Source organism: Falco rusticolus, chromosome 1 (assembly GCF_015220075.1).
Source record: "Falco rusticolus isolate bFalRus1 chromosome 1, bFalRus1.pri, whole genome shotgun sequence".
Taxonomy (NCBI): Eukaryota; Metazoa; Chordata; class Aves; order Falconiformes; family Falconidae; genus Falco; species Falco rusticolus.
In genome coordinates, this window is record NC_051187.1 from 6,774,081 (window position 1) to 6,799,722 (window position 25,642).

The 25,642-nt window shown below is 46.5% G+C and overlaps 1 protein-coding gene across 9 annotated transcripts in view; it reads left to right on the forward strand.

Moving 5' to 3' along the window:
- The window catches only part of SPAG9 (sperm associated antigen 9), a 65,855-nt gene extending 52,197 nt beyond the window's left edge, over nt 1-13,658 (forward strand). For 5 of the 9 annotated variants that reach the window (XM_037406927.1, XM_037406936.1, XM_037406946.1 and 2 more), the window contains 8 exons: nt 380-447; nt 1,694-1,842; nt 3,000-3,171; nt 4,177-4,290; nt 6,047-6,085; nt 6,954-7,130; nt 7,921-8,058; nt 9,940-13,658. In XM_037406927.1, coding sequence (XP_037262824.1) covers nt 380-447; nt 1,694-1,842; nt 3,000-3,171; nt 4,177-4,290; nt 6,047-6,085; nt 6,954-7,130; nt 7,921-8,058; nt 9,940-10,055 — 973 coding nt within the window. In that variant the 3' untranslated portion in view covers nt 10,056-13,658. The remainder of the gene's footprint in view (nt 1-379; nt 448-1,693; nt 1,843-2,999; nt 3,172-4,176; nt 4,291-6,046; nt 6,086-6,953; nt 7,131-7,920; nt 8,059-9,939) is intronic. The other 4 variants (XM_037406951.1, XM_037406961.1, XM_037406986.1 and 1 more) reach the window with 1 other exon arrangement.
- Nucleotides 13,659-25,642: the final 11,984 nt, after the last annotated feature.

Sequence of the window (25,642 nt, forward strand, 5' to 3'; positions counted from 1 at the left end):
GCAGTGGAAAGCGTTTGGGGAGTAAGGAAAACAGAAGGAATCTTGTATCTGTTGGAAATCCTATAGCCCAGATGATGAGCTGTAGCTGTATACTTGGTATTCTTGGTAGCTGTATGTGCAAAACAGCTGTAGGTTGTGATTCCTCATGTTTTCTTCAGGCATTGTAGCTAGATACATTTCAAGCTTTCTGAACTGGATTTTGACGCCTTGTTACTGTCCCTTCTCTTGAGCTCTGTCGTAGCAATCAAAACACTAGAGCTAATGTGAATATAAAAAGTATGCTGAAATATAAAATGTTTGTCTTTAAACTTGCAGTTTGAGAGATGTAGTCTAACAGTGTATATTCTTGTGCCTCCTGGTTGTTGTTTTTTTTCCCCAGACATGTAAAAGGAATAGTATTAGTTGCACTAGCTGATGGAACACTAGCAATATTCCACCGAGGAGTTGGTAAGCATTCTATTGGATCTTGAAACCAGTGCAGTTGTAACAGTATTTAGGAAAGAAATGTGCCATTTATAAATAACAATTTGAAAATGTATTCCCCAATGGCCTTTTTACAGGTTGTCTTTTCCTAGTGTTTCAGTTGCAGTTGCAAGTACCATTTTTGCGCTGTTCTAGTGCATTCCTGGAATTTTTCCTTCCTCTGAGGAGAAGGAGAATGGGCTATATCTGAGCTAAATAGTGAAAAGCCAATTGATAATCTGCTTTGATCGTCACCTCTTTTGCTTTTACATCATGCTCAATAGTCATGTCTTCTGTTTTGTTATTAGTGTTAATAATTGTCTGTGGACAAGTTCTTCAGTGAGAATTTTGTAAGCCCAATGAGAATTTCTGCCCAAAACCATTCCTGAATGAGCTCCATTCTTCAGCCTCCAGAGTAAGGACGTGGAGGCGAAGGTCTTAACTATGAGTAACTGGAACTTATCTGTTGGCTTGTTTCCACAGGCTCTTTATTAATTTGGGTTTTTTTCCTTGTGGGGTTTAAAACCCTGTGCTCAGTATTTAGAAGAAATAAAGGTTGTACAGCACTAAGCAAATACTGAGAAAGATGCATCTAGGGTAAAGTTATGTTTTTTGTGTTCATTTGACATTTTTTGTTGGGTTTTTTGTTGTTGTGTTAGACTCAAACCCCACAGGCTTACAGTCCCTAAGGGTCTTGAGTAGATGTCATTGATCTGTGGCTTAAATCAGTCTCAACAAGAATTTCTACCTGGTATTGAGTGACCAAATCTAGTATGCTTTTAGTAGATTTTGGGTGCCTGCCTTCAGATCTTGCAGCAAATTTTAAAACAACTTGATGCCAACATTTCTGTGTTCGGTCAGGCAGCCAGTGCCTAGTGCTTTTTTTGCGGGTAATTGCTTCTAATGTATACTGATACCTGCTTAAGTCAAGCATTTAGCACTAGGTAACTTGTTTTAAAAAAAAAAAGTTTTGATGTGTTTTCCACATGAATCACTGTACAAATTTATTTTATTGAAAACCAAGTAGCGTTTTGGATGTTGGTAGTTTGCATAGCTAGTTGTTGGTGTTTTTAAATGAAGAGCTTAGCTGTAAATATGTATTGACTTATCCAGATTATTACAGTAATTCTGAAAAATCAGGCTAAGAGATTTGCTTGTACTTTAAAATTATTTTTAAACTCATAGGAGCCTACGTTCTGTTTTGTTTTTTCTTTTCTTTCTGTTTCTAAAGATGGTCAGTGGGATTTGACAAACTATCACCTCTTAGACCTGGGCCGGCCGCATCATTCGATAAGATGCATGACAGTAGTGCATGACAAAGTCTGGTGTGGCTACAGGAACAAAATCTATGTTGTTCAACCAAAGGCCATGAAAATAGAGGCAAGTTAAAATGGTGTTTAAAATAATTATGTTTGAATGCTATCTCATGCTACAGCTCAAACTTTAGAGTAACTGCAGAGAACAGTACAGAAACAAGCAACCAAAAAATTAGTCTTGGGAAATACTACTACATCTTTTTGAAGATGTTTTTCATTGTTTTGGAAGACTGTAAGCCATGATGAGACAGTTCTCATTTCTTGAAACCAATATTTTGGTGGATTTAGTTCTCCACTTCTAGGTTGCCAGGAACTGGAAAGTGTCCTTATGCAGAGCTCGTGAAGGTAGCTCCCGCTTTACTCTCCAGAGCACATGCCTCATGTTCTCCATCCACCTGTAACCTCTGTAATCTGTCTTTGCATACTTCAGAGGTCTGTAAGGGTTAATCTTGAATGTGCTCTTCCTCCAGTTACAGAAGTTTGTTTATATAAGGTGTGTGAGCTGGGGTTGCTGCAGCATTGTGTGCATACCCGACATCTCAAGTACAGAAAGTGGCTAAGGTTCCTGAAAGCCATTAGCTGTATTAATACTTCAGCTTCTGCTAACTGGCCTGAGATGAGCCAGACCTTTGGAGGGTGACTGCTCAGCTCTTCTGAAAATATCAAGCACCCAATTAATAATCTATTTCTGTGAAGGTGACTATATACGCATAGATATATATATATATATGTGGAAAATGAAATAAAGGAATTCATACAACAGTGAAATGGTTTTGCTGGTGGGTAGCGTGTATTTTGCACAGGTGAGTCTGTATGCAAGAGCAAGACTTGACAGAAGTAGGAAGAAAAACACTTTTTGGGCATGTCTGTCTTGTGCTGTGACGGGAAGACCTCATGCCGAAAAGGCTCCAGGTTAAATGGAGAGGGAAGGCAGAGCAGGCTGGGACGTGCTGTGTAAATGAAGGCATGGTAGGAAACTGTGGCTTTAAGATCACACTCCAGGGAAGGGAATCAGCATTTTTACTGTTACTTTACCAGCATCATATGGTAATTGTAACTAAGCTAAACACTGTATCTGCTAGTTACACTAGATACCCTGCAAATCAGAGGGTTGTAGCTGATGTAAGGAAACTGCCAGTGTTGCCAGTGTAGGGTAACAGAGAAGTGTTTCTTGCTCTTCCCTTTGTTCCATCTTCTAATTGAAAACCCAATCTTTTGTAGAAGTCATTTGATGCACACCCCAGAAGAGAAAGCCAAGTGAGACAGCTGGCATGGGTGGGTGATGGGGTATGGGTGTCTATTCGTTTGGACTCCACCCTGCGTCTCTATCATGCGCACACGTATCAGCATCTACAAGATGTGGACATTGAACCTTATGTAAGCAAAATGCTAGGTAAGTTGGTAAGAAAACCTGTTGTATTCTTAACACCTCTTGCAGTCTGGAGCTTTCTTTTCCTGTTATGGATCAGGCAGTTCTCACTGCAGACTTCACGGGGAAGGGTGGGTGGAAGGCTAGTCAAATCCTGTTTGTGAAAACTTGAATCTGGGAGTAGAAGCCTAGGTCGGTCTGTAAAGCATGATGAGGATGATCAGTCTTTTGATGCAGTCTGTTGATCCTACCTGACATCTAAGGTGTCCCTAAAAACTCAGAGCTAATGAGGAAAATGGTGGTTGGGTTGAGCAGGTATCAATAGAGACACTGAAATCTCTTTTTTTTTTTTTTTACTGTACTGATGCCTTTTGTAAATCTGTGTGGAAACAATCTGTTACTTGTCCGGAAAAATTGCCTCTTTTTCCAAGAAAATACAAATGCAGAATAGCAAATTTCTGTTGCTATTGGAGCTAATAAGCTTTCTGATTTTTTTCATTAACATTTTTATAAGAGCAGTTTGACCCCCTGCGTAACACAACAAATACAGGTAATTGGGCCTTGGGAAATACTTCACAAGTGACTACTGTGCCGTTGTGCTTAGCTAGTTAGCCGCCTTCTGCTGTCCTCGTAGTGCTAATGGATGAGAAATTAATTTCAATGGATGAGAGACCATTATCTTACATCTGTAAGCTCACCTTTTTTTTTTCTTAATGTTTGAAAAGCTGCCCTGGTGCTGTAAACCCCAAACTACTATATCGTGCAGTGTTATGGAACCGTTATACCTTTTGTGCTTTCTTACAGTTAATGTTAGTCTCCTTCTGTATAGGTTCTCAACTTAATTAACAGAGTGGTTTAGCCTCTTAGGTAATCTTTACAACTTAAATATACTCCTGTACCTTGTTTCTGTTTGAAGTGGGAGGGAATTACTTGTCTGCGTGGTTTGGGAGTTGGAGTTAAGATTCTCTGTTGTGGAACTAAAATTATTCTTGCTCATAATTTTTGATGAAAAGCATCTTTTGTTTTTAGGTACTGGTAAACTGGGATTCTCATTTGTGAGAATCACAGCTCTTATGGTGTCTTGTAATCGTTTATGGGTAGGAACAGGAAATGGTGTCATCATCTCCATTCCATTAACAGAAAGTAAGTAAAATATAAATGAATAGCACTGTGCAATATGCTGTAGACGCAAAAAGAGAATATTAAACGCCATTCAGATGCTTGCTAATGGATAGAGAGCTTTACTGCCAGGTCCAAATCTTCAGGTGTGTTAGATTGAGCTTGTGTGATGTCTGGCACCTAATCTGTGTACATGGTTACAGTTACTCTGTACAGAAAAGCACATCTCCAAAATCTCCTGTACTTCAATTCAAGCAGTTGCTGTGACTTGAATGAGAGACACTTCGAAGCCTTAGAGGTGTTATGAGCATTAGCAGCATTTATAGAAGCTTATTGCGTGTTAGGGATGGCTTTAGTTTTCTAATAAATGTTATTTTTGATTGCCAAAGTAGATTTTTGTTTAATTCAAGTGAATTGGTATTGTTGCTATTAAAATTTCATTGGCTTTAGTTTGTGAGAATTCATCACACAACTAGTAAAAGGACTGGAATAGCAGTAGTACTGACTGCTTTAAAGGACCTGTTCCAGGTTACAGGAGTTGTAAACACGTTCCACAAATGGGGCACTAACTTCTAGGTAAAATTCCATTAATGCAAATCCCGGTATCTGCTTGATAACAACCCCCAAACTCTTGTCACAGGCTGAACCTACTTGGGGGTGGGAGAGGAAGCATTCAGACATGGGCAGTTGAACCTCAGGAGAAGGGAACAGTCCAGTTCAAGGGCAAAACAAATCTTAAATAGGTAAAGCTTGGGAAGAATCTGTGTAAATTGATTGCATCTAAAACAACCACAAAACAAAACCAAAAACCCGAACACTTGTGCCTGAGACTAATGTTAAAACACATGGACAGAAGTTTCAGAAAATAAAATACGGAACTTTGATAGTCCTAGTTGTGCTGCTATTATATAGGTCATAGTACAGTCTGACAGGTGCAGTTTCAGGGTAATTTAATAGAAAAAACGCTTCATGTTGTATCTGCTTTGTTGAACAGCACATACATGCGTTGTTTCTCATACTGTTCCATTACATTGTCCATCCATTCAGTAAATGTCTTTTTTTTGCATTGCATGAATGTACTGAGGAAGGACAGGCTTCCTGTCATGAATTTGAAATAGTTTAACTCATGCTTTCAAAAATTATAGCTCTTGATTCGTGTCAAGCTTAATTTAATGTTTCCAGAGGAGTTTGTTTTAAACCAATAGTGAATGTGAAAATGATCCCTATTAAAGCTGTTCAGTTTCATTTCAGTTTTGTTAGTTGCTCATGAATCAGAACAACCGTCCGTGGGTAGCCTGACAGTGGGTTTGAGAACCCTTGTTACACATACTCGTGGTTTTCAAAAACAGTCACATCCTTGCATAAGCAATTGCGTATCTCAATTCCCTGGGTCTCAATAGCAGGACATCTTCAAGATCTGCAGATGATGTTTTGAAAGGGCACTCAAAAACATGAGTCGTTTTACATTATTTTGGTAGCCTCCTGCCAAGGAAAGAGAGAAAGGGGAAACGTTGCTAATGAAAAATAAACTTCACAGTTATAAAGCACGTGAAAGTGGCAGTGCTTTTGTTGTCCGTTTTGTACTGAGACTTTTATAACAAGATGCTGTTCTTTGTGACTTTTTATTGAATCTTCTGTAATAAGATATTTGCTGGTTTTAGGAGCTAAAATTTTAAGCTCTACCTTATCAAAAACCAAAATATGAGCGGTGGGTTCTCATTAATCCTTCTCCTCTACTGTCATACCTATCCATTTCCCCTTTCCTCCTTTCTCACTTTAGCTGTAATCCTCCACCAGGGACGTTTACTGGGGCTGAGGGGTAAGTGCAGATCCTGAACAAAAATCTATTTTCAGGCTTCTAATAGCCACTTTGAGGCTGTTTCCCACTCCTTATAGATTTACCCTTTGTATGTTCCTAAATGTTTTTCCACTTGCAGTTACTGCATTGCAGCAGTTTTATGTTTGCTAAACGGCCACCAATCTGCTCAGCAGTTTAGTATATCATCCTGTGTTGCAGCTGAACTTTCATACAGACTTTGTTTTTCTTCCAGCCAATGTGATACCATATCTTATAACTTTGTCATTAATCCACATCATTTACTGTCTTGTTACAAATCACTGTTTCTTTCACTACTTTGATAGTCTTTGGAATGGAGATGGCTTGTATGTCTAGCATGAGTACTTCTTTGTTTTAATGGATTTTAAAACTTCTCGGTAAAAACTAGATGTAGAATTATAATAGGGTAGCTCCTTCGTGCCCACAGGTGGCTATATTTAGAGAATTTTTGCTGGCAAGGGGATACCCTATGATTAGTTGGAATGAAACCATCTTTAATTATATGTTCAAGTACATTGAATTTGCTCATACTGAAACACATTAGAGGTACTTATTTTCTATGAAAGATACAGTCCTTTCACAAATTTATTTTTTTCCAAACGTAGGATATTAAAATCTGGTGTTTATGCTAGACGAATAAGAATCCTGCTCCATTTTCTGATGTACTTAAAATAACGAAGCATGCAATCTTTTTTCTTTCCAGCTCTGTCTTGAATTGGCATTGCTGCCCTCCTGTTTCATTTTTATCTAAGTTGGCTTTAGCTTTTAGATGGTACCATAAGGTTTCTTAACAAATAACCGTTTCTGTAATTTGTATTTTCAAGTAGAAAACACTTCTCTTCTTTTACAGCTAATAAAGCAGCAGCAGGCTCCGGAAACCGTCCGGGGAGTGTAATACGTGTATATGGCGATGAAAACAGCGACAAAGTGACTCCGGGAACCTTCATACCATACTGTTCAATGGCACACGCGCAGCTTTGCTTCCACGGGCACCGTGATGCTGTTAAATTCTTTGTCGCAGTACCTGGTGAGGCTCTGTTACCATTCTTCAGAGGAAGTTTCTTTTTTGCCCTCATTTGTTTAGTTAAACATAGTGTTTAGGTAAAGATACCACGTGTATGAAACCATATGTTCAGAAACAATTCATTATGTTTTATTCGCAAGACTTGTCTGGTTCCTAAGTGCAGTATTGCTTAATGGGAGGAAAAGGGTTTGGTCACAGAGAAAGAAGTGCTTTGCTTCTATCTGGAGAAAAGGTACTGTGGTGAGTGTTTGCTTATCGAGGAGCCAGTCAACTGCTAATTAAATGTAAGGTCCAATTTAAGATTCTGACATCTTGGCAGGAAGGATGAACTACTGTGGGAGAAGTCTCCAAAGGAAAGATTCAGTTGAAAAAGCTTGAGTTCCCTAGAAGCTGCAGTGCTGGCCGATGAACCTCGGCACTTCTGTGCACCTAGTGTGCTGGAAGTAAATGACAGACATTTGCTCAATGGGCTGACCTGCGCTGAATCATTTCAGTCGTGTGTCTGAAAGTCTTTAAGTCTGTTTCAATGTCATTCTCTAGATCTGCATGCCAGTGCTGTGAGGTCTATCAAGAGCCAATTAATCCTTTGATTTCCACGGAACTGACCTGAACAGGTGCTTCATCCTTTTAGAGAGATGAAATTGGAACAAAGCTAGCTTTCTGTCCCTTGCTGAAGAGATACTAGATTCTAAAGTGTATAGTTAGGTGTTAAGTATGTCATCCAATGCCCAAATACAGGTGGTGGTATTCTGTGAGGTGTGTGGCATAAAAATATATTCTGTTTTTAATCCAGGTCAGGTCGTTTGCCCACAGAGTAGCGGTGGAACAGAGCTAACGGCTGATAAATTGTCTCAAGAGTCCTTCAACCAGAGTCCCTTAAAATCAATGCTGGTGATAAGTGGTGGAGAAGGATATATTGACTTCAGAATGGGTAAGAAAACTTAAGCTTAAAATCAGTTGTAACCTCTTCATATCGAAAGGTCGTTAATCATATAACTTCCATGGTGATGGCAGGGTGCATTTGTGTCACCAGTAGGTATATCATCCCTGCTACACAAGTGTGAGGGTAAAGTGTCTCTATACTACCACCCACCCCTTCAGCTTCTCCTCCTCCCAATAAACAGTGACCTGTGAGATGACTCTGTAAAAAGATTTATTTGAAACTGCTTTGGAGTCCAGCACCACTTTACCATTTATGCTTTTAGTCTTACTTTGATGGTTAGTCTTCTGTCTCAGACTGCTGGAAAACATGTCCTCAGTTACTTAAATATGCAGACTGACTATTAAAAAAGTAATGTATTACATGAAAAACACTCAAGTTACAACTTATTTTTGAGTGAAACGGGAAAAAGTAGTTCACTGATAACTTTGCATGCCCTTCTTATTATGATCACTGCTTTTTTTGGATAGCACTTTTGCATGATTTAGCCCATCGAAGATATCTTGTGTAAAGATTTTTTTATATATAATTTAAGCTTTTGGGGAAATATAATGAAATGAGAGTGGCTGTGGTTCTATGCTGAGAATCTGCAGCTGGAGACCTTGACAAGAAGTGCATTAAAAGGAGTCACAACTCCTAGACCTGGTCTTGACCTTTTGTCTAAATCTGTCCATAGTGTTTTTCAAAAACAAACAAACAAGAAAAAAAAACCCCACAAAAACCACTACAAAGAAAAACCCACGAAGGCCAGTCCAAATTCTGTCATTCCCACTAATCAAGGAAAACCAAGTTCCTGCTGGTAACCTCAAGTGGAGTTAAGCGGGAGGCAGGACTTGAGGCAGTTTTGTACCACGCTGTAGTGAGCGCTAACTCTGCACTTACTCCAAGCAAGCTGGTATAGCCACGTACCAGATGTGCCTGTTCTGTCCTTGTGGCACGATGCAGAGCCGTGACCTTAAGCATCAGCGTTGCCCTGTATTAGCTCAGGCATTACCACGCTGGTGCAGCAAACCGGCTTGAGAGCAATTTCAGGCTGTTCTGTGTTTAGATTCCTCAGACCTCCAAAGTAGTCTAACCAGAAAAGCAGCCAAACTGTGACTTGAAACCTTCCTCAAGTTGTAGGTCAGTTCCCACTTCATCTGATTAAACTGATGTTCTTCTGTTAACCACAAGACTGCCTCTGTGTTGATGTTTATGACTGTCTACGTGCAGTTCTGTGTAGTGGTTAGTCTGGCACCTTTGATCCGAGTCAGCTCGTGTCACCAAGAGTTCAGACGCAGTTACAAAACTGCTCTTCTCTTTTGAAGACCAGTAATGGAGAATTAAGGCTGCCGTGTGCCAGCGCGTGCAGAGCTGGGACAAGCCGGGATAACTAGAACAAGTGCAGAGAAGGGGAAAAGTCCATCGCAGACGTGAATCTTGCGTCGTTGCACTTGTGCTCGATGACCGCCTTATTTCCAGAGCACTTGATATGGTTTATGTGTCTGTGCTAGCACACTTGCTTGTAGCATAACGATCTCCAGCTCTGCCTGGGAGATACTGCAAGTTTGCAGATGAGGTTGTTTCTCTGTCTCCAGGATTTTGAAGTAACGACGTGTTTAGAATAGGGATGCTTGCAAAATTGCAGTTAATATTGGGGGCTAGAACTGAAGAATATGACCATCGGAATACGAGGCTCTGAGATACTTATGCAACAGACTTTCAATTTGTAATGTATATATTCACAATCTTGAGTATGCTTTTATATGGTCGTATGGCAACTACAGTCTTACACAGTGTTTTTGTTGATAACCTAGATGTCACTTGTCTTGCTCCATTCGGCGTTAATACTGTGCTTTATTGTCTGCCTGAATCAAAGCTCTTGTTTTTCAGGTGATGAAGGTGGAGAATCTGAACTCCTTGGAGAAGCTCTACAACTTGAACCTTCTGTAGCCAAAGCTGAGAGGAGTCACTTGATAGTGTGGCAAGTAATGTGTGGCAGTGAGTGAGCCTGTAGGATGCAGCTGGAGACCTTAAAAAAAGAAAAAGAAAAAAAAAAAGCAAAAAAAAAAAAGCTTCTGCATGTTTTTTTTTTTAATTTTGTGAAACCTGTTTCACTACATGATGTTGAAGCATTTCTTTGCTGTTTAACTTTATATTGCAAATCTGTCATACCTTTAACTATACAGGAATTAGCTTGTGCTGTTTTACTGCACCCGTGTTACATGGAACAGTATAATGAAATCAGATCTTTCTCAAAACTGGTGTGCACACCATAGTAAGCAACTGAGACATTAGTTTTACTGTACCACAGCAATCTAATGTAGTTCACTTCTTTGGTAGTCTCACTTGAATTCAGCTTTATTACAACTGAGCTTCATTTCACTGTATAATGCATTGAGTAAAACAGCAAAGTTATTCCCAGAGTATCAAAAAATGGACAAATTAAAAGATGGATTATTAAGACTCATCCAAATATTCAGAGAGGGCTAAAGCAAACTGTAAATTTCTGCTTTTGTTATCAAACCTGGAAAATCTTGCTTCCATAGTGTATACGGTTTAATTTGTTACATTCATCGGAATTTCGGGGGGGGGGGGGGGGGGGGGGGGGGAGAGAAGATTGTATAGGAATTTAGATGACAATATCTAAATAAAATCACATTTTCACTATTGAACCTTAAAGTTTGAGAACTGCTGCCCTCAATAATGAGCAATTTTGAGTATAGTGTTTTTCCATTTCCCTGACATGGAACAACTCTGTTTCCAAAGGGTATTCTTAAGATGATTGAAATTTGAAAATTAACTATAAAATTCCTGAGCAGGGGATATGTTTTGTTCTTTTCTTGTCTTAACTCCTTATGTCCTAAGCACTAGAATGATGATCTTCTCTGCCTAGCTGGTCAAACTCATGAGGCACTACGTGTGTGAAGGTTAGAGACCTGGATTAGAGCATGAGAAAAGACTGAGATTGTACAGGAAAAATGCGTTCTGCCCAAGCAAGATTGTAAAGGAACTTTAGTGCCAGATAATTAGGTACAAAAATGTATTTTTTGTATTTGCATACCCCAATTTAGTAAACAAACAAAAAAAAATGTAGTGACAATGTTAGCAGGTAACACTAAGATTGAATAAATTGGTGGAAGTCAGGAGACTCTAATATTAGGCTGACATTCTGTCTACTCACCATCTATTTTTTTAACCATAAGTGTGAGTTGAAGATTGTCTTCCTTTTACATTGAATTTCCTACATTAGTATCAGACCTAAGTTAAACACTTCATGATTTCTGTACTTCAGAACATTTTAAAATCCAGATTTGCTCTTTCATTTAGTCTGTGGAAAGTAAAAGTTTTGAGGGGTTTTAATAAACATCCAGCATTTACCCCCAAAAGGCTGGGACTGTCCTGTTCAGATTAGCAGAGAAATTTAGTAACTTGGTTATGGGAGAGAACTGAACAGTTTCAGAGGAGTAAATAGAGAAACACTTTTTTAAAACTGCCTAAACATTTTTATGCAATAGGAGCAGTTCTGGTCTATCAGGCAAGCATGTGTTTATATATTTTCTTAATTTTTTAAATGAACACATTTAGCTGAGGTCTATTGTGTAAATATATATTTAGGCAGCTTTTTCAAATGCATATCATAGCTGATAAACCAGAAAATCTCCATTCAGGTCTATTGGTTAGATTTATATGTATAAATACTTTTTAAGCGACATATTTTGTACACAGCTGTTCCTCTCGTAAATATGTATTTAGGACATGAACTATGTAGTAAAAATCCTTATTAAAGATGTCTAATATCCTGGTAGTATTTTTCTCTTCAGAATGCCAAAAGCGATGAGAGCATGTTGTTCATAATTTGCTTTCCAAATTCATCTTTGACGTCACAAAGTACTTTGGCTTAAATATAAAGTCTGGGAGCTTTTGAAAAATTACAGAAAGTAAACTGAGTAAACACTCTTAGAAAGACCTATTTAAAACTTACATAGACATGTACGCTGAACCCGAAGCATGTCGGAATTAACTTACAAAATTGGATGTCTAAGAAAAATGCTGTCTAAACTTTTACTGTTGTGCAGAATCTTCACTGTGAGTGGTGCAGTTTCATTGCTTCTCCTGCCATTTTCTTACGATTATTTTTGTTTTTTCCCTCTTTGGGAAAAAAAGTCTCCAAAGCTTTTACTTACTGGTTGATTGTCACATTCTCATGTTCTCAGAAAAAAAGCGCACAATTCTGTTCCTTGGTTCTTGTATAGCATTTTATTTGTAATTGGTGATGAGCTGTTTTCTCTGAACGGCTTTACCGCTATCAAATAGAGCGGTTCGATCTGGCAAGCGTGTACCTGGTCTTTTGCCAAATATATCTGGTCCACCGTGCCATTTTAGTCACCTCAGTGGGCCAACTCCTGCAAATATTTGAGAATGATTGTTTCTGTCCAAAAGTGGAAGGGTTTTAAGGAAAACAATAGTGAACTGTGTACCACTGTGGGTGTAGATAAAAGGCATGTGCACTTCTCTTGTATTTCTCATTTAAAAACTTTATCCCCTGTCCTAAGGTACAGTAGATTAAACGGGTCCCTGTTGTCATCGCAGTGCCCTGGGTTTTGTAAACTTTACGTAAGGTCGCTCTGAACGGTGAATAAAGCACGTAAAACCCCAGGCATCGCGATGACAATACACTCCTACAAATCCGTCTCAAGAATGTGTTTATGCATACACTCATGTGATTAAAGCATCATATAAATAGGAGCTAATCTCTTGATAGCTACAGCTTGTTAATAGTTTGGAAACATTTCGAGCACAAAATATGCAGCACATTACTTGCCTGGGTAAGGGTGTTTGCATGGTAAAGGTGAAACGCGTTGTATAAGCTGCTGCATCGTCCATTTCTTGTAAAGGTCTTCCTGCGTTGGATCAGATAGAGCTGGCAGAGCGTAGACACTTTATCATAGGCTGCCTTAGTAACAAACAAATGTTAAATCTGTTTTATTATACTAACTGTTCTAAAGAACGTGTGTCTTTTAAAATGCTGTGTAACTGAATATTTATTTCCATGTGAGTATTATAAAAGTTACCAAAGGATTAAACCTGACTTAGCACTCTTGTAAGTGGCCCTGTTGAGACAGGGTCTTGTGAAGGCCCTGCTCTGTAAAACAAGACACGGTAAACTCGAATACAGTTCTTTAGGGAAATTAAATGTTTTTTCTAACAGGGTTATGCCATATTGTAACAACCTATGTTGCACCTCAAAGCATTTTTCTATACACTAAATGTGTCTCCCGCCCTCTAACAAGATTAAGTTTCCTTTATTAATTTTGTTGATGCACATTTCTCAATCTTTTAAACATATATTTTAAACATTTTATGGTCTGTAATTTTTGAAAGTTTTGTCTGTTGGACACTTTACGCTGAATTTTACTTGCCTCTGTAATCTGGGATGGATACTACAGCGTTAAACTTGCTGTCTGTTAAAACTTGAGGCTTCTTTTCTGTGAGCAGAAAAGCTCATATAGCAGTGTAGTTATTTCAGTATTTATTTCTATTATTGAATCCATGGGGTTCAGAATGTAACTTTGTACATGAAATATATATAAATATGTATATGAAACATGCATCGGATTGGTGTGTTCTTTGTAGTCTCACGTTAAGCTCAAAGGCTTTTGATGCAGCCAGGAGGTGTAACACTTGGGTGGTTTACTCTGGTAGCCAAATACTGCCGTCGTAAATACGGGTAGGAATATACTCAGGGCAGCCCGGAGTTAGCGTGATCCTGCTGTCTTGTCCTGGGCGTAAGGACAAACTCTGGAGAACCACTTTGCCCCCTGTCTGGCCCTCAGACGATGCCATGCGGTCTCTTGCCTTGGTCTCCCAACCTGCTGGCTCCTAGGGCAGGAACCCGTAGGAGATCCGTGTTGGTAAGGCGGGCGGACGGGGGCTCGGTGACAAGGGATTTCTTTGTACTACAGAAAAAGAATACTTGGCCAGAGCCAGGTTTTAATTTTTTCCTGGCTCCTCTGCCGTTTTCTAACCACATTTATCCCAGCAATTTATCTTGATTAGTACGTAACAAGTGGCTGCGCCGCTGAAAATGCTTGGTTAACCTTTGTTAGCACGGATGGGGGTGGCCCCCTCCCTGTGCAGTCGGAACTGCCCCAGCAGCCAGGGGCACCATGCCCCTGCGGCTGTGCCAGCCCGTGGAACTCCTGCTTCTCTCTGGTAGTAAAGGCCCCCGTGAAGGTGTTGCTTTTGAGTACCCCTAAGGATGCAGATACTTCATACTTGCATGTGCAAAAATAGCTCACACAATGCGTCCTGTTACCAGTGTTGTACCAACCTGAAATTTTATCATCTTGCTGCTTAAAAATACGTATCTTTTTGCTCATTTACTGCAGTTTTCTTGCAAGATGTTTGCCTCTCCAGCATGGACTTACTAACAAATTTCCTTCTTCTCGTAGTGTTTATTCTAGGGATGTGCCATCACCTGCGCGTCGCAGCGTTGCACTGTGCTAAGACAGTGTGGGTATGTATTAAATGCAAAGGAGCGTCATAACTCTGTACTCTAGAGAGGTTTAGGCTCTTCTGGCAGCCCTGACTACCCCTCAGGTCTGCAGGTAAGTAATTTTTCAGGTCTTGGATTTCGAGAGAAGTGTTAATAGAATGGTGAGCCTAGGTTTAAGGTGTTACAAATGCTATTTGGAGAATTTTTAGGCCGTTATAACTACCCAAGCCCTTCTGTAATGAACGTCGTGATAATAGGAAAAGCACTCACAGTTTCTGTAGCAGATTTTTAAAGTTACCTTGGTTGTATCAGTCTCCTATAAAAAGAGGTGTAATAATCATACAGGAAGTGAAAATGTTTCAATGTAAATGCTTGAAGATACTTGTTTTCTGGAAATTAATCTTCAAACTTGGAGAGTCTGGGAATTTCCCTCCTTATACTGTGGACTAGCAAACCCAACTGAGGGATTCTTTTTGCCATCACCCCCCTTTTTCAGCATCTCGAAAGCTGTTTGAGCCAATACAGTCTGTAAATGTTATTTAACGTTATGATGATCTCTGATGCACGAATGCCCCTGAATTCTACCGTAAAACAAGCTGCAAAGGGGGTCTTTGGCCTTGTGGCACGCTCCGGTTCATGGCATGGCCTTCAGGACTTGTTGCAAGTTTGTGTGGTTATATACTTCTTCAAAAGCTATTTTGAGATGACAAACCCAAGGATGTGAATTGTTTTCCTGCTTTTCAAAACATGGAAGGTTTTGGTGGGAAGGGAGCTTGTTCTTCCTTGCTTGTGCTTCTGGAGAGGATGGAACCCCCGGCTGGGCAGAGCCGGTGTTGTGTTTAGACACAAGATGGTGCTCTGACAATTCAAAGACAACATGGAGACCTGGAGGGAAGACTGGCCCTGCTGCAGTGTTCTCCCTGCCTTTCTCTCGGCATCCAAGTTTCAGGTTTCCTCTTAACAGCTCTTCAAGGTGAAGCTGTTGTGTCAGCGGTCAAAGGATGGAAAGGAGAATCCCAGCGTTTGATCATCCGAGGGTTCCGAAGATGCCTTTCCCTTGCCTTCACCTCTCTGCGGTGCCCAGGTCAGGCTGTGGGGATATGTCTGCCTCTGGTAACGGCCCCAGCCAAGAGGCTGGGATGGAGGCGGCTACGCTGGAACCTCTTCAGCCCAATTCACGTGATACTTAGGAAAGGAAAGGTTTTCCTTCGTTAGGAAAAGGTGGTGCCGGGCAGTGGGCAGGAGCCAGGCGGGGTGGGGGAGATGAGCCACCTTGCTTTGCAGCATCCCTCAGCCTGCCGCTCACCTGGCCCTCCGGGGAGCTCTGTGCCGCTCCGCAGGTGGGTGTCGGTGACCCCCCGAATTCATACCCTACCTGCAGAACGGTTTAAAAGCCACAAGCCAGCGGCAGGTCTGGCTGCAGTGGTGAGGGGGCTGATGCTCCACACATCCAGCCGCGCACCTTTCCCTGCCCGCCTGCAGCCCCGATGCCGAGGGCTTTGGCTTTCTGCAGCTAAAGGGCAGGTTGCTGCCATCACCGCCTGCTGCTGCTGCTGCCACCTCTGTGTCAAACGTTACAGTGCCCGGGGGCTCCGGCTTTGTAGGTGCTCTCAGGTCTGGAGCTTAGCTGAGGAAGAAAAGGGAAAAAGTAACACGCACACACACCCACCCATGTTGGAAACCTTCCCAGACCTCACATCTGCTTTTCGCTTCCACCTTCCAGCGCGTGGGGCTGAGGTGGGGAACACCACGTCCCGGTGGCCCTGGGGCTCTGCGCTGGCAGCCGGGTCCCCCATCCAGCCCTGCGTGGTGGCAGTGGCAGCGCTTTGTCACGGTGTCATCATGCCATGCCTCGTAGCCTGGTTCGCACACACTGTTCCCAGGGTCTCACTTAAAAATCAGGTTGATGCTTGCTTTCAGTTTAACGGGAGAAAATAAAAAAGGAAAAGCTGGTAGGTGCTGCACTGGGTCAGACCGCATGTCCCAGCGTCCTGTGTGACGGTGGCTGAAAGCAAACAGCTGGAGGGGAGAGCAAGAACGGAGCAGATCGGTGGGTCACCCTGTGCTCTGCTACACCTTTGGGCTCATTGAAGAGTCAGCTTCTACCTTGTGGAAGCAACTGGATTGATGGAAAACGATGCAGGCTGTCTGCATCCCAGCACGAACTAAAAGCAGGAACTAGGAGAGCTTGTTGGTTCACGAAGGCAGCTGGAGTACCTCTGGATGTAGTAAATACTGAGAATGAGGTAAAGCTTTATGCTGCTTCTGCCACTTAAATTTCTTCAGCTGCTGCACGGGTGCTCCCGGCAGGTGCTGTCACAGGGATGCGTGTGCCACGTATGACCCTGTCCCTACTGCCTTGGGGCACTTGGTTTCTGCCCCCTGGGCTGGCAGAGAGAAGCACGTGGATCAGGTGTGAAGTGTTTCAGTCTTTCTGGAAATGGCTTTAGAGGCTGATGGGGATGCTGAATCCAGGAGAGAAAAGGTGCCGAGGATTTTTTTTTTTTTTTTGCTGCTAATTGATGTGTTCAATGAGAGAACAGCAGGATGTGTGCGTGGGCAGGGAAAAGAGAATTGTTGTGAAAATTGCCCAAAAGGTAATGAAAATCCCTGAGATAAGAGCGAGGTGAATTGTGCAGCATCCACAAAACCATTAGAGTCCGGTTGACTCACTTGCAGATAAACACTGTGTGGGTGCTTGCTAGCAAAAAAAAGCTCTTCTGCCCTTTGCAGATGCGCCTGTCTCATTCCTCCTGGGAAGGAAGGATGCTGCAGCCGGGGCCCCCGTGCTCAGCCAGACCCCAGAGGCGTGGGGGGAGCAGGATCAGCCCCTAGCAGTGGGGAGGACCAGGAGGTGCCCATCCTCGCTGTGCTGCAGCCGGCTGCAATTTTCCATGTGTGGGAAGAGAATACCAGAAAGGATGTCTCAAGAGGGGGAGGTGGCAGCAGGAACAGCCCTGGCAATGTCCAGCTGGCAGCACCGTCGCTGTAAAACACCAGGACAGAGTGAAGACTCTATGCGATGGGTGTGACGGACAGTTCTGCTGCCTTTTGGGTGACGATGTAATGACAGACCGACCTGCCATCTGCTCTGCGCACCCCGTCGGGTGACTGACCGCCTTCTGCCAGCGTTTTCAAGAGTTGTTTCTCAGCTAAACCTTTGAACTCTTCAGGGTGCTCGGCAGGTCGTTTTACCATAGTCAGCCACGTCTGCAGTAAAGCCCAAAACGTCAGCTTGGGGCCAGAGCCACGGCTGAGGAGCCGCGGTGAGCTGTGAATGGAGAGGTGGCCACGTCGCTCGTGCTTGGGCGCAAGGGGAGGCAGAGCTTGTGCCATGATCCCTGCGGGGCTGGTCACCCCGGGAAAAGTTACGGCTTCCAGCCCCTTCCCACCTGGGCTCTGACACAGTCCTGGTCTGCCGGAGGCTCAGGGCTCTGATGGGCCAAAGTTAGGTGGCTGTAGCGGGTCCCCGAGGTGATGGGGCAGCCAGCCTTGCCCTGGGCCTGCCCTCGCTAGCCCTTCAGCCTGGCCATCGTCCGGGCGGGTCAGAAACGCTGCAAAAGGCCGCGTGGAGGAAACTTTTTGGAGGAACGAAAAGACTTTAACACAGCTCTGCCTGAGCCAGCAGCAGTGTTTTGGGCTGGCAGCAGCACCTGGGTGTTGAAAGTGTTCCTGTTCGGTGAGCGGGGTGTTGCAAGCGCCATAAGGTGTGATCTTAAACGAGACAAAGGAAGAAGTAAATCAGAGAAGGTCCTGAGGAGTGTTTCCAGTTTGTGAAGGAAGGAAAGCCGGCCGCGCTGGCTCGGCTCGCCCTGCTGATGAAGTGACAATTTGTTTCCATATTCCTCTTACGGGTGAAGCAGACTTTGCCGGGCTCCTCGCGCCTCCAGCAGCTGGGTCGCATGATCCCGAGCTGGACCACGCTCCCTGCTGCTTGCTCGGTGTTGTTTTAGGCTGGTAGCTACAAACCATAAAATAGAGGTCTGTTCTCAGGCTGATCCCCAAAACAGACAATCGGAGCTAAAAAGCTGGTTGAAATGGCCACGGTTCATGAGAACTGCAGATGAGACAGGCGCGGTTCGGGAGGGGGGGGGTCAGTGCTGGTGGTCCCCCTTGGTCTGCAGTGCTCGGTACCCAAATATTGGCCCCGTGGCACAGCACACCTTCCTCTGGGGAAGCTCTGGTGTTTGGACAAGGGGCAGAGGAGTTTGTGCTAATCTCCGCAGCTGCTGCAGTTTCCTCTCTTGTTTGTACAAATTCCAGTTTTTAAGTGTATCTCACACCCTGCGTGTGCTGAGCTTGGGTGGCTCTTGTCACTTCTCATCCAAAACAAAATACATCACTGATGCTGTCAGTCCTGCCTTCCCCTCCAGCCGTGAATCACCCTGCACGATGGCAGCGGCTTCCTCAAGGGCGCTGAAGTTACAGTCGGGATGGAGGCACCCTGGCCTGCGGCTGGTTCGGATGCATTCGGGATTATTCGGACTTGGTTTGCAGCCGGGTCCTGCTGTGGGTGCTGGTGTTGCCTGCACACGTGCTGCCCGCAGAGCACCCGCACGTGGAGCCACGGCAGTCGGGAGGTTGGATGAGTCTTGGGGATTGCGGTTTGGGGCGCAGCGGAGCAGTCCTGAGGGGAGGGCACTGATCTGTATCGCAGGTACAGTCTAACACGCTGCACGCCCCAGTGCTGTCAGAGCTCCTGGAAGGGGCTGGGGAGGACCAGTGGTAAATCTTGGTGAATTCCTGGCGGGTGGAGAAACACCCCATGGGTTGAAGCTGCCAGCGCTGGCTGTAATCGGGGGACATTGCTCCTTAATGGAAGAACACATCGGCGATGGACGGGGAGCGAGTCCACGAGGAAGCCTCCAAGGTGACGTTGGCATCAGAGCAGCTTGTGATGGAGAGATGCTCTGGGACCATCCTTGCAGCTCCAGCATCACAGCAGGAACACTGCAAAGCCCTGCATCACCTCTGCTCCAGGACCACGTCCTGCAAGAAAAGAGATGGATGCAACTCCCTGTTGAATTTATCTCTTCAAAGATTTTGCCTTGCCTTCACCTCAAGGGATGGGTGAAGGCTAAGGAAGGAATACTCTTGCCATCCCTCCTGGCAAACGCCTCGTGTTCCGGGCAAACGTCGAGGGCCAAGGGTGGGGGGTGGATTTTCCCCACTCGGTGCAGCCGTGGCCCGGTGAGAAGCTGAACGCCGGCGCTGCCTGGCTCTCCTGTGCCTCCGAGCGGACTCCAAGCCCCCATCTCTGCAGCCTCCTGCTGCCCAACGTCACTGCATCTTTAACGGAGCCCAGATAAAGAAATGCTACAGAATGAGCTTAACGAGGCACCGGAATGGGAGCCCCATCCAAGGCCAGTAGTAAATCAAGTTACAGAATCAGTAGGTCATAGCTCTAACTAAGCCTTTTATAGACCATAAATCCACATTTCCTGGATTTTACAGCTTCTGGTTAAAAATGTAAAAATACTATGTGATTGGAATAAGCCACTTGATTGTCTCTTAACACAAATACTGTGCTGGGAAAAGCTCCTTGGCCTGTGAGCAGGGGGGTGTGCTCCACGGGGAGCCCAGGGATGGTCCCAGAGGAGAGCTGGGCACAAGCAAAAAACCAGGCATTGCCATCCATATGTAAGCTGTAATCAAGGGACCTGGCAGTGCCACATCACCATGTGGTGGCACGATGTTGTGCCCTCCCTTTAAACAGCATCAGCATCCAGCATCTTTATCTCTGCAGGTTCTATGTCTGTGCCCGGTGCAAGAACCTGTTGGCGTTTAATAGCTTGGAGTTGTTTCTTTGCCCGACAGCACTCCGCTTGCTGGGATGCTTTTGGAAGGGTAGTAATCAAATGGTTTTATCAAACGTACCCATTTGGGGAATGTGAAACATCTTCTGTGGGTAACTGCAGCTCGGGGGCTGTCCTGGTCCATTCAGGGCTGTCACAAGCGCTGGAGCTGAGCAAAGTGCCAAGAGCTGAGCTGGTGGCAGTGAGGCTGGGCCGGGCGTCGATCCTCCTGGAGCAGATGCCAAATTCAATGTACCTGCGAGGCGAGTGGCTTTGACACCACTGTCTGGGTACGTTTAGTTTCTGTGGGCTGCTTGGGGTGTCAGGGACACCCTTCCCAAAAATGATCCCTGGGCTTGGCAGCCTCAGTCCTGCAAACTTCCAAGCGTGCACGTAAAGTCGCAGCACGTGATTTCAGTGGGGCCATTCACGTGCCCGTGGGGAAGCGTCGGCTCCCTTTCTTGTGGGATTAAAAACACTGCAAGCTTTAAATCAAGGGCATGAGAAGAGAGAAATAAGATTTGCCCCCAAAATACCAGGAGTTCCTTTGTTACCATGGAGGAAGGACAAGGACGGCAATGATGGCTTTGGACTTCGGAACTTTGGCAAATGGGGGAAACATCTTGCTGCTTTCCTCCTCCTCTCAGAATTACCTGCCACCCAGGGCTTTCTCATTTCCCAGAAGATGAACATTAGATTTGCTCTTTTCCATTGAGGATGAGCATGCTGGGCTGCATCACTGCCCTGTGCAGGAGCGAGGAGGCATCACCTGGCACCACACACCTCTTGGCAAAGGCTGAGGTGGTCCTCAAGGTTTCTAGCGACTTTTCTCCTGCCTCTGCTGCCACTTTGTTACAGTCTTGGTTTGCCATCTTCTCCACCCGACTGGCATCTGCACAAACCACAAGGCACCTGCTGCTTTGCTTTAGCCTGGTCCGTGGTCTGATCAATCCCTCTAACACTTGGCTCGTTTTCATGTTGCCTCTTCCCCACTTGTTCATGAGGTTTTTGTTCTCCCCCAGGCCGTGTCCTGCATCTAACTCCTGCGGTTAAACCCCGTTACAGCACTCCGTGCTCGGACATCTGGCTGGAGAACAGCCTTCCAACAGGTCGCTGAATGAACGGACGTTTTCCATAGCTAAGGCTCTTGAGTTCTTCCCCAAAGAAGTCAATGAATAACTGTAGCTGTTAGCACGGATCACTTCCATTTGGAAGCTGCACAATGGTTCACCTCCTGCCCAAACTGCCTTGTGCTGGTCCCTCTGCAGGAATGTAACGAGTGTTCCTCATCCTGGTGGTCCTTTCCTTGCTTTGCTCTCCCCAGGATGCCAGTCCCAGCTCGCCTGCCCCGGGTACCACAGCTGGGCTTGCCTCGTGTCAGGTCACCGCAGCATCAGAAGATCCGTTAAAAGCAGCAGGAGCTGGCTGCAAGCCGCCGTGTCCCTGCTGGAGGAGGATTACACTGGACCCACGGAGGCTCTGGAGGGATCCGTGTTGTGCCTGAGGCAGGTCAGGCATCACTTTTTTTCACCGCTGATTTGGGAGGGGATTTAAATGTCACAGGTAAGGCATCCCTTCATCTGGGGCTTTTCAGGAGGTCACGCAAAGCAAGTCAGGACAGTCTCACCCTTTTCACAGTCAATGTATGGAGAAACCAAACTTACTCCCTTTTTATTTGCAGTAACTTCAGGAGACCGTTACCCCATCTCTCTTGGTCTTCCATCAGCTACAAACCCTGGTTATCTCTCTCCCTCTCTAACTCATAACCCATTTTTTAGCATCATTTCCATCTGTCTCTGGATTGCGCCACCTTGGTTCAGCCCCGAGCAGTCTGAGAACACATCCAGCGTGTGACGGTCCCCGTGAGGTTTCCCAAACCATGCAGCATAGGGGCCTCTGCTGAGCCTGCGATCCTCCCTTGCTCCCTGGTCTTTTCCTGAAGATCTCCTGCCTACCCGACTGCTCCTCAGCTGTTATTTCTGCCGCGAGATTTTTGTTCTGCATTTGTGCTAACCTTCAGCTCATGCCGCACTTTGACTCATTTTAATATTGTTACTATCTCAAACCTACTCCTTGTCACATATTTGGGGAGTAGGCAGAAGACATCCAAGAATCTGAAGCCAAAAATAGGGTAAAGGAGAGAAAATACAATTATGGCTTTCAAGCTCTTCTGACTCAAGCCCAGCCTGGCTCTGCAGCCTGTCTCCAGGGCTCCCAGTGGGGTGCGCCCGTGGGGGATGCACCCTCAGCCATGGCCACGCAACTGGTCGCTCTCCTCTTCCCGGTCCCTGTGCTGTGCTCCGGCGGTGCTGGGAAGTTTGAAGTTCTGCCTCATCCCCCGATGGCTGCAATGCCCTCCGGTCGGCTTCCGTACCACACACACGCTGTGCAAAGTGGCACCGGGCCCTGGGGCGGGGAGAGCCATCGCGAGAGATGTGTCCCTACCGATCGGAAGGCGTTGGGTTGTTCATGCCCCATGCAAATCCGTTGGGTGTCCGTCCCCGGCGCCCTGCGTGCAGCTGCTGGAGCCCAGCTGCCCACCGGCTGCACATCGGGTGCACGGCTCGCCCCAGCGGCCACCCCGTCTCCCAAGGCGTGGGGCTGCAGCTGGTCTCCGCCGGGTAACGTTACCCCCAGGAACATATGGGATACATGCATCTGCTGGGCCAGGCGTGACCCAGGGGCAGCCACACGAGAGGCAAGGGAGGCTGTGCAGGGGGTTACAGCAGAGGGGGGGTGCGAGCTGGGGTGCCAGCCTCCGCCTGGGTGCCCAGGTGTGCTGAAATGGGCTTTTGCAAAGCACGTTTTTTCACCTCCCCCACCAACCTCAGTGGCCACGGGCTGCTCGGGGTGTCGGGCTGTTGCCACACAGCTCAGCTTGTGCCGTGCCACGCAGGGACCGCTCCCGGCACACGGCTGGCAGCGGGATGCTTCACGGGGAATAGGGAACACCAACCCCCACCACGTTCCTCATGGCTGGTGGCTGCTTTAACTTCGCTTGGGGTCACGTTTGATTAAGTCATGTATTTGTTTTTAAACTCCTTACCTATTTCGTTCCAGTTTTTACTGCCGCTCGTTCTTGGAGCTGAACTGGTTTTAAATATCCTTCTCCCAGTCTGAGCTTTCCCAGTTCCAGAAAAGCAAATGGATTAGCTGAGGGCTGTTGTGGCGGTGTTGGATTTCTCCTCTATCTCAATGTCGTAATGTTTGAGTCAAATGTTTCCAGGGAATAGCAGCTCAATTAAATAATTCTGTTTCTGGAGGAATTAAAGAAGAAACTTTCCGCTTGATCTCATGCACAATATCTATTTACAGAAACTAAATATCAGGCGCTAATTGACTTGAGAGGTGCCTTTTAACCGACCGCGGTACTTTGATCTGCCAGACCCACCCCTGTCACTGTTACAACGCGTCACAGGTACGGGCAGCCGGCCGAGCCCCACGGGGCTGCGGGGTGGGCACGGCCGTGGGGCTGAGCACCAGTGGGGTGGGCACGGCCGTGGGGCTGAGCACTGATGGGGTGGGCACGGCCGTGGGGCTGAGCGCTGATGGGGAGGGCACGGCTGTGGGACTGAGCACTGGTGTGGTGGGCATGGCCGTGGGGCTGAGCACCGAGCCCCCTGCTGCAGCAGCCTCACTGCATGCACTCCCTGCAGCTCCTCCAGCACCCCCCTTGGTGAAGCTCGCTGGTGTAAGAACACCTTTCCCTGGTGGAAGGGGGTCCCGCAGGAACAGGTGGTCCCTCCTGGCCGAGGGGACCAGCACAACGTGGGGGTGTGGGGAGGGCTGGGGCTGGAGAGCGGGCATGGCCCGAGGGGCTCGGGGACAGGACCCATCCAGGCCTCTTGCCTTGATGGTTTCAATCCCTCAGGCACCAAGTAGGGTTTGGACAGACGCTTGGATTGCGACCAAGCCGGCGCTGGTCCCCCGAGGGGCAGGCTGCGTGGCAGCCACGTGCTGTGGGTGGTGATATGGCGCTGCCCGGCGCGGGGCGGCTGCGGGAGCGCTGGTCGCGTTGTGTCTGGACCCGGAGATGACCCAGAGCTGCGGCTTCTCCTTGCCAAACCACAGCAAGGAAATGCTGGTGCTGAGGCTTGTGCAGGTTCCCCGCGAGCAGCTCCCGCAGCTTCTCCGCGCATCCATCTCCCAGCAGCTCCCGAGAGCAACCGGGAATACGGCACGGGCTTGTGCCCCGAGGGTGCCGGTGCCGCAGGCTCTGTCCCCCCGGCCTTCACCCACCCTGCAAGAGGGGGTGGCTCAGCCCCTGGCAGCCCCTGTGTCGCCGGGGCAGGGGGTGAGAGGAGCGTGGTGGTCCCCAGTGTGGGGTGGAGGGGGGTAACACCCCACCGGTACCTGGCACCACGAGCCAGGGACTGTCCACACATCTATTTTTGGCGCTGGCATGCCGGGAGCCCGGGACAAGCTGTCTCGGCTGCTAAACCCGTGTGAGTTTCCTATTGCTGGAGAGGCACTTGCTCGATGCCCAAAGACACTGGAGCGGTTAATTATGACCTATAGCTCTGACGGATCATATCGCCGCTATTTTTAGCCCTCTCACTTCTGGTGTCAGCCCTGTATCTATCTCTTTTCAGCCTTTTATTTTCAGTTTCTTATTGCTGTTTCCTAAACTCGTCTCAGGCACCAGGTGGGCAGCAGCTGGGGAGCTATTTTTGTCTCCATGTGGCACAATAAGCCGGCTGGGAGGCCGTGGGGGGACGGGTACCGGGGGGACGGGTACCACTCTGCCAGCAGCCAAAATCCACCAGCCGCTGAGCCCAGAACCAGAGCCCTGTCCCAGGGCAACAACCTGCATCCCACCGGCTGCCCTGGCACGGCTTTGCCGCAGGCACCGCAGCGATGGGCACAGCCACTCCTGCCGGACACCCCAACCGCGGTGGGTCCCCTTCAACCATTTCCAAATGCAGCCGGGGATGCAGAAGTGGGGCGTTGTGTCAGTTTTGGGGGGGTGTTTGGGGGTTTGCACAGCTGAGGTGTCAGCTTGGCTCTTGGCGAGGGAAGGCGCATCCCTGCCGCAAACGCGACACCGGCTGGATCCACCTGGCGCAAACGCAGCGGGATCAAGCAGAGATGAGGGAGCAGGGGGTGACGGGCACAAGTCAGGGAAGAGCTGAGTCCCTCCCCTGTCCCTCCCTGCTCCACCGGGGAGGCCGGCGTGGTGTCACCCCTCCCTTGGCACCGGGACCTCTGGCAGGGACCCAGCGAGCTGGGCGCTGGATGGGACGGGACGGGAGGAGGAAACCTGGCCCTGGGGGCAAGAGTGGGGGCTCAAGAGGAATACCCC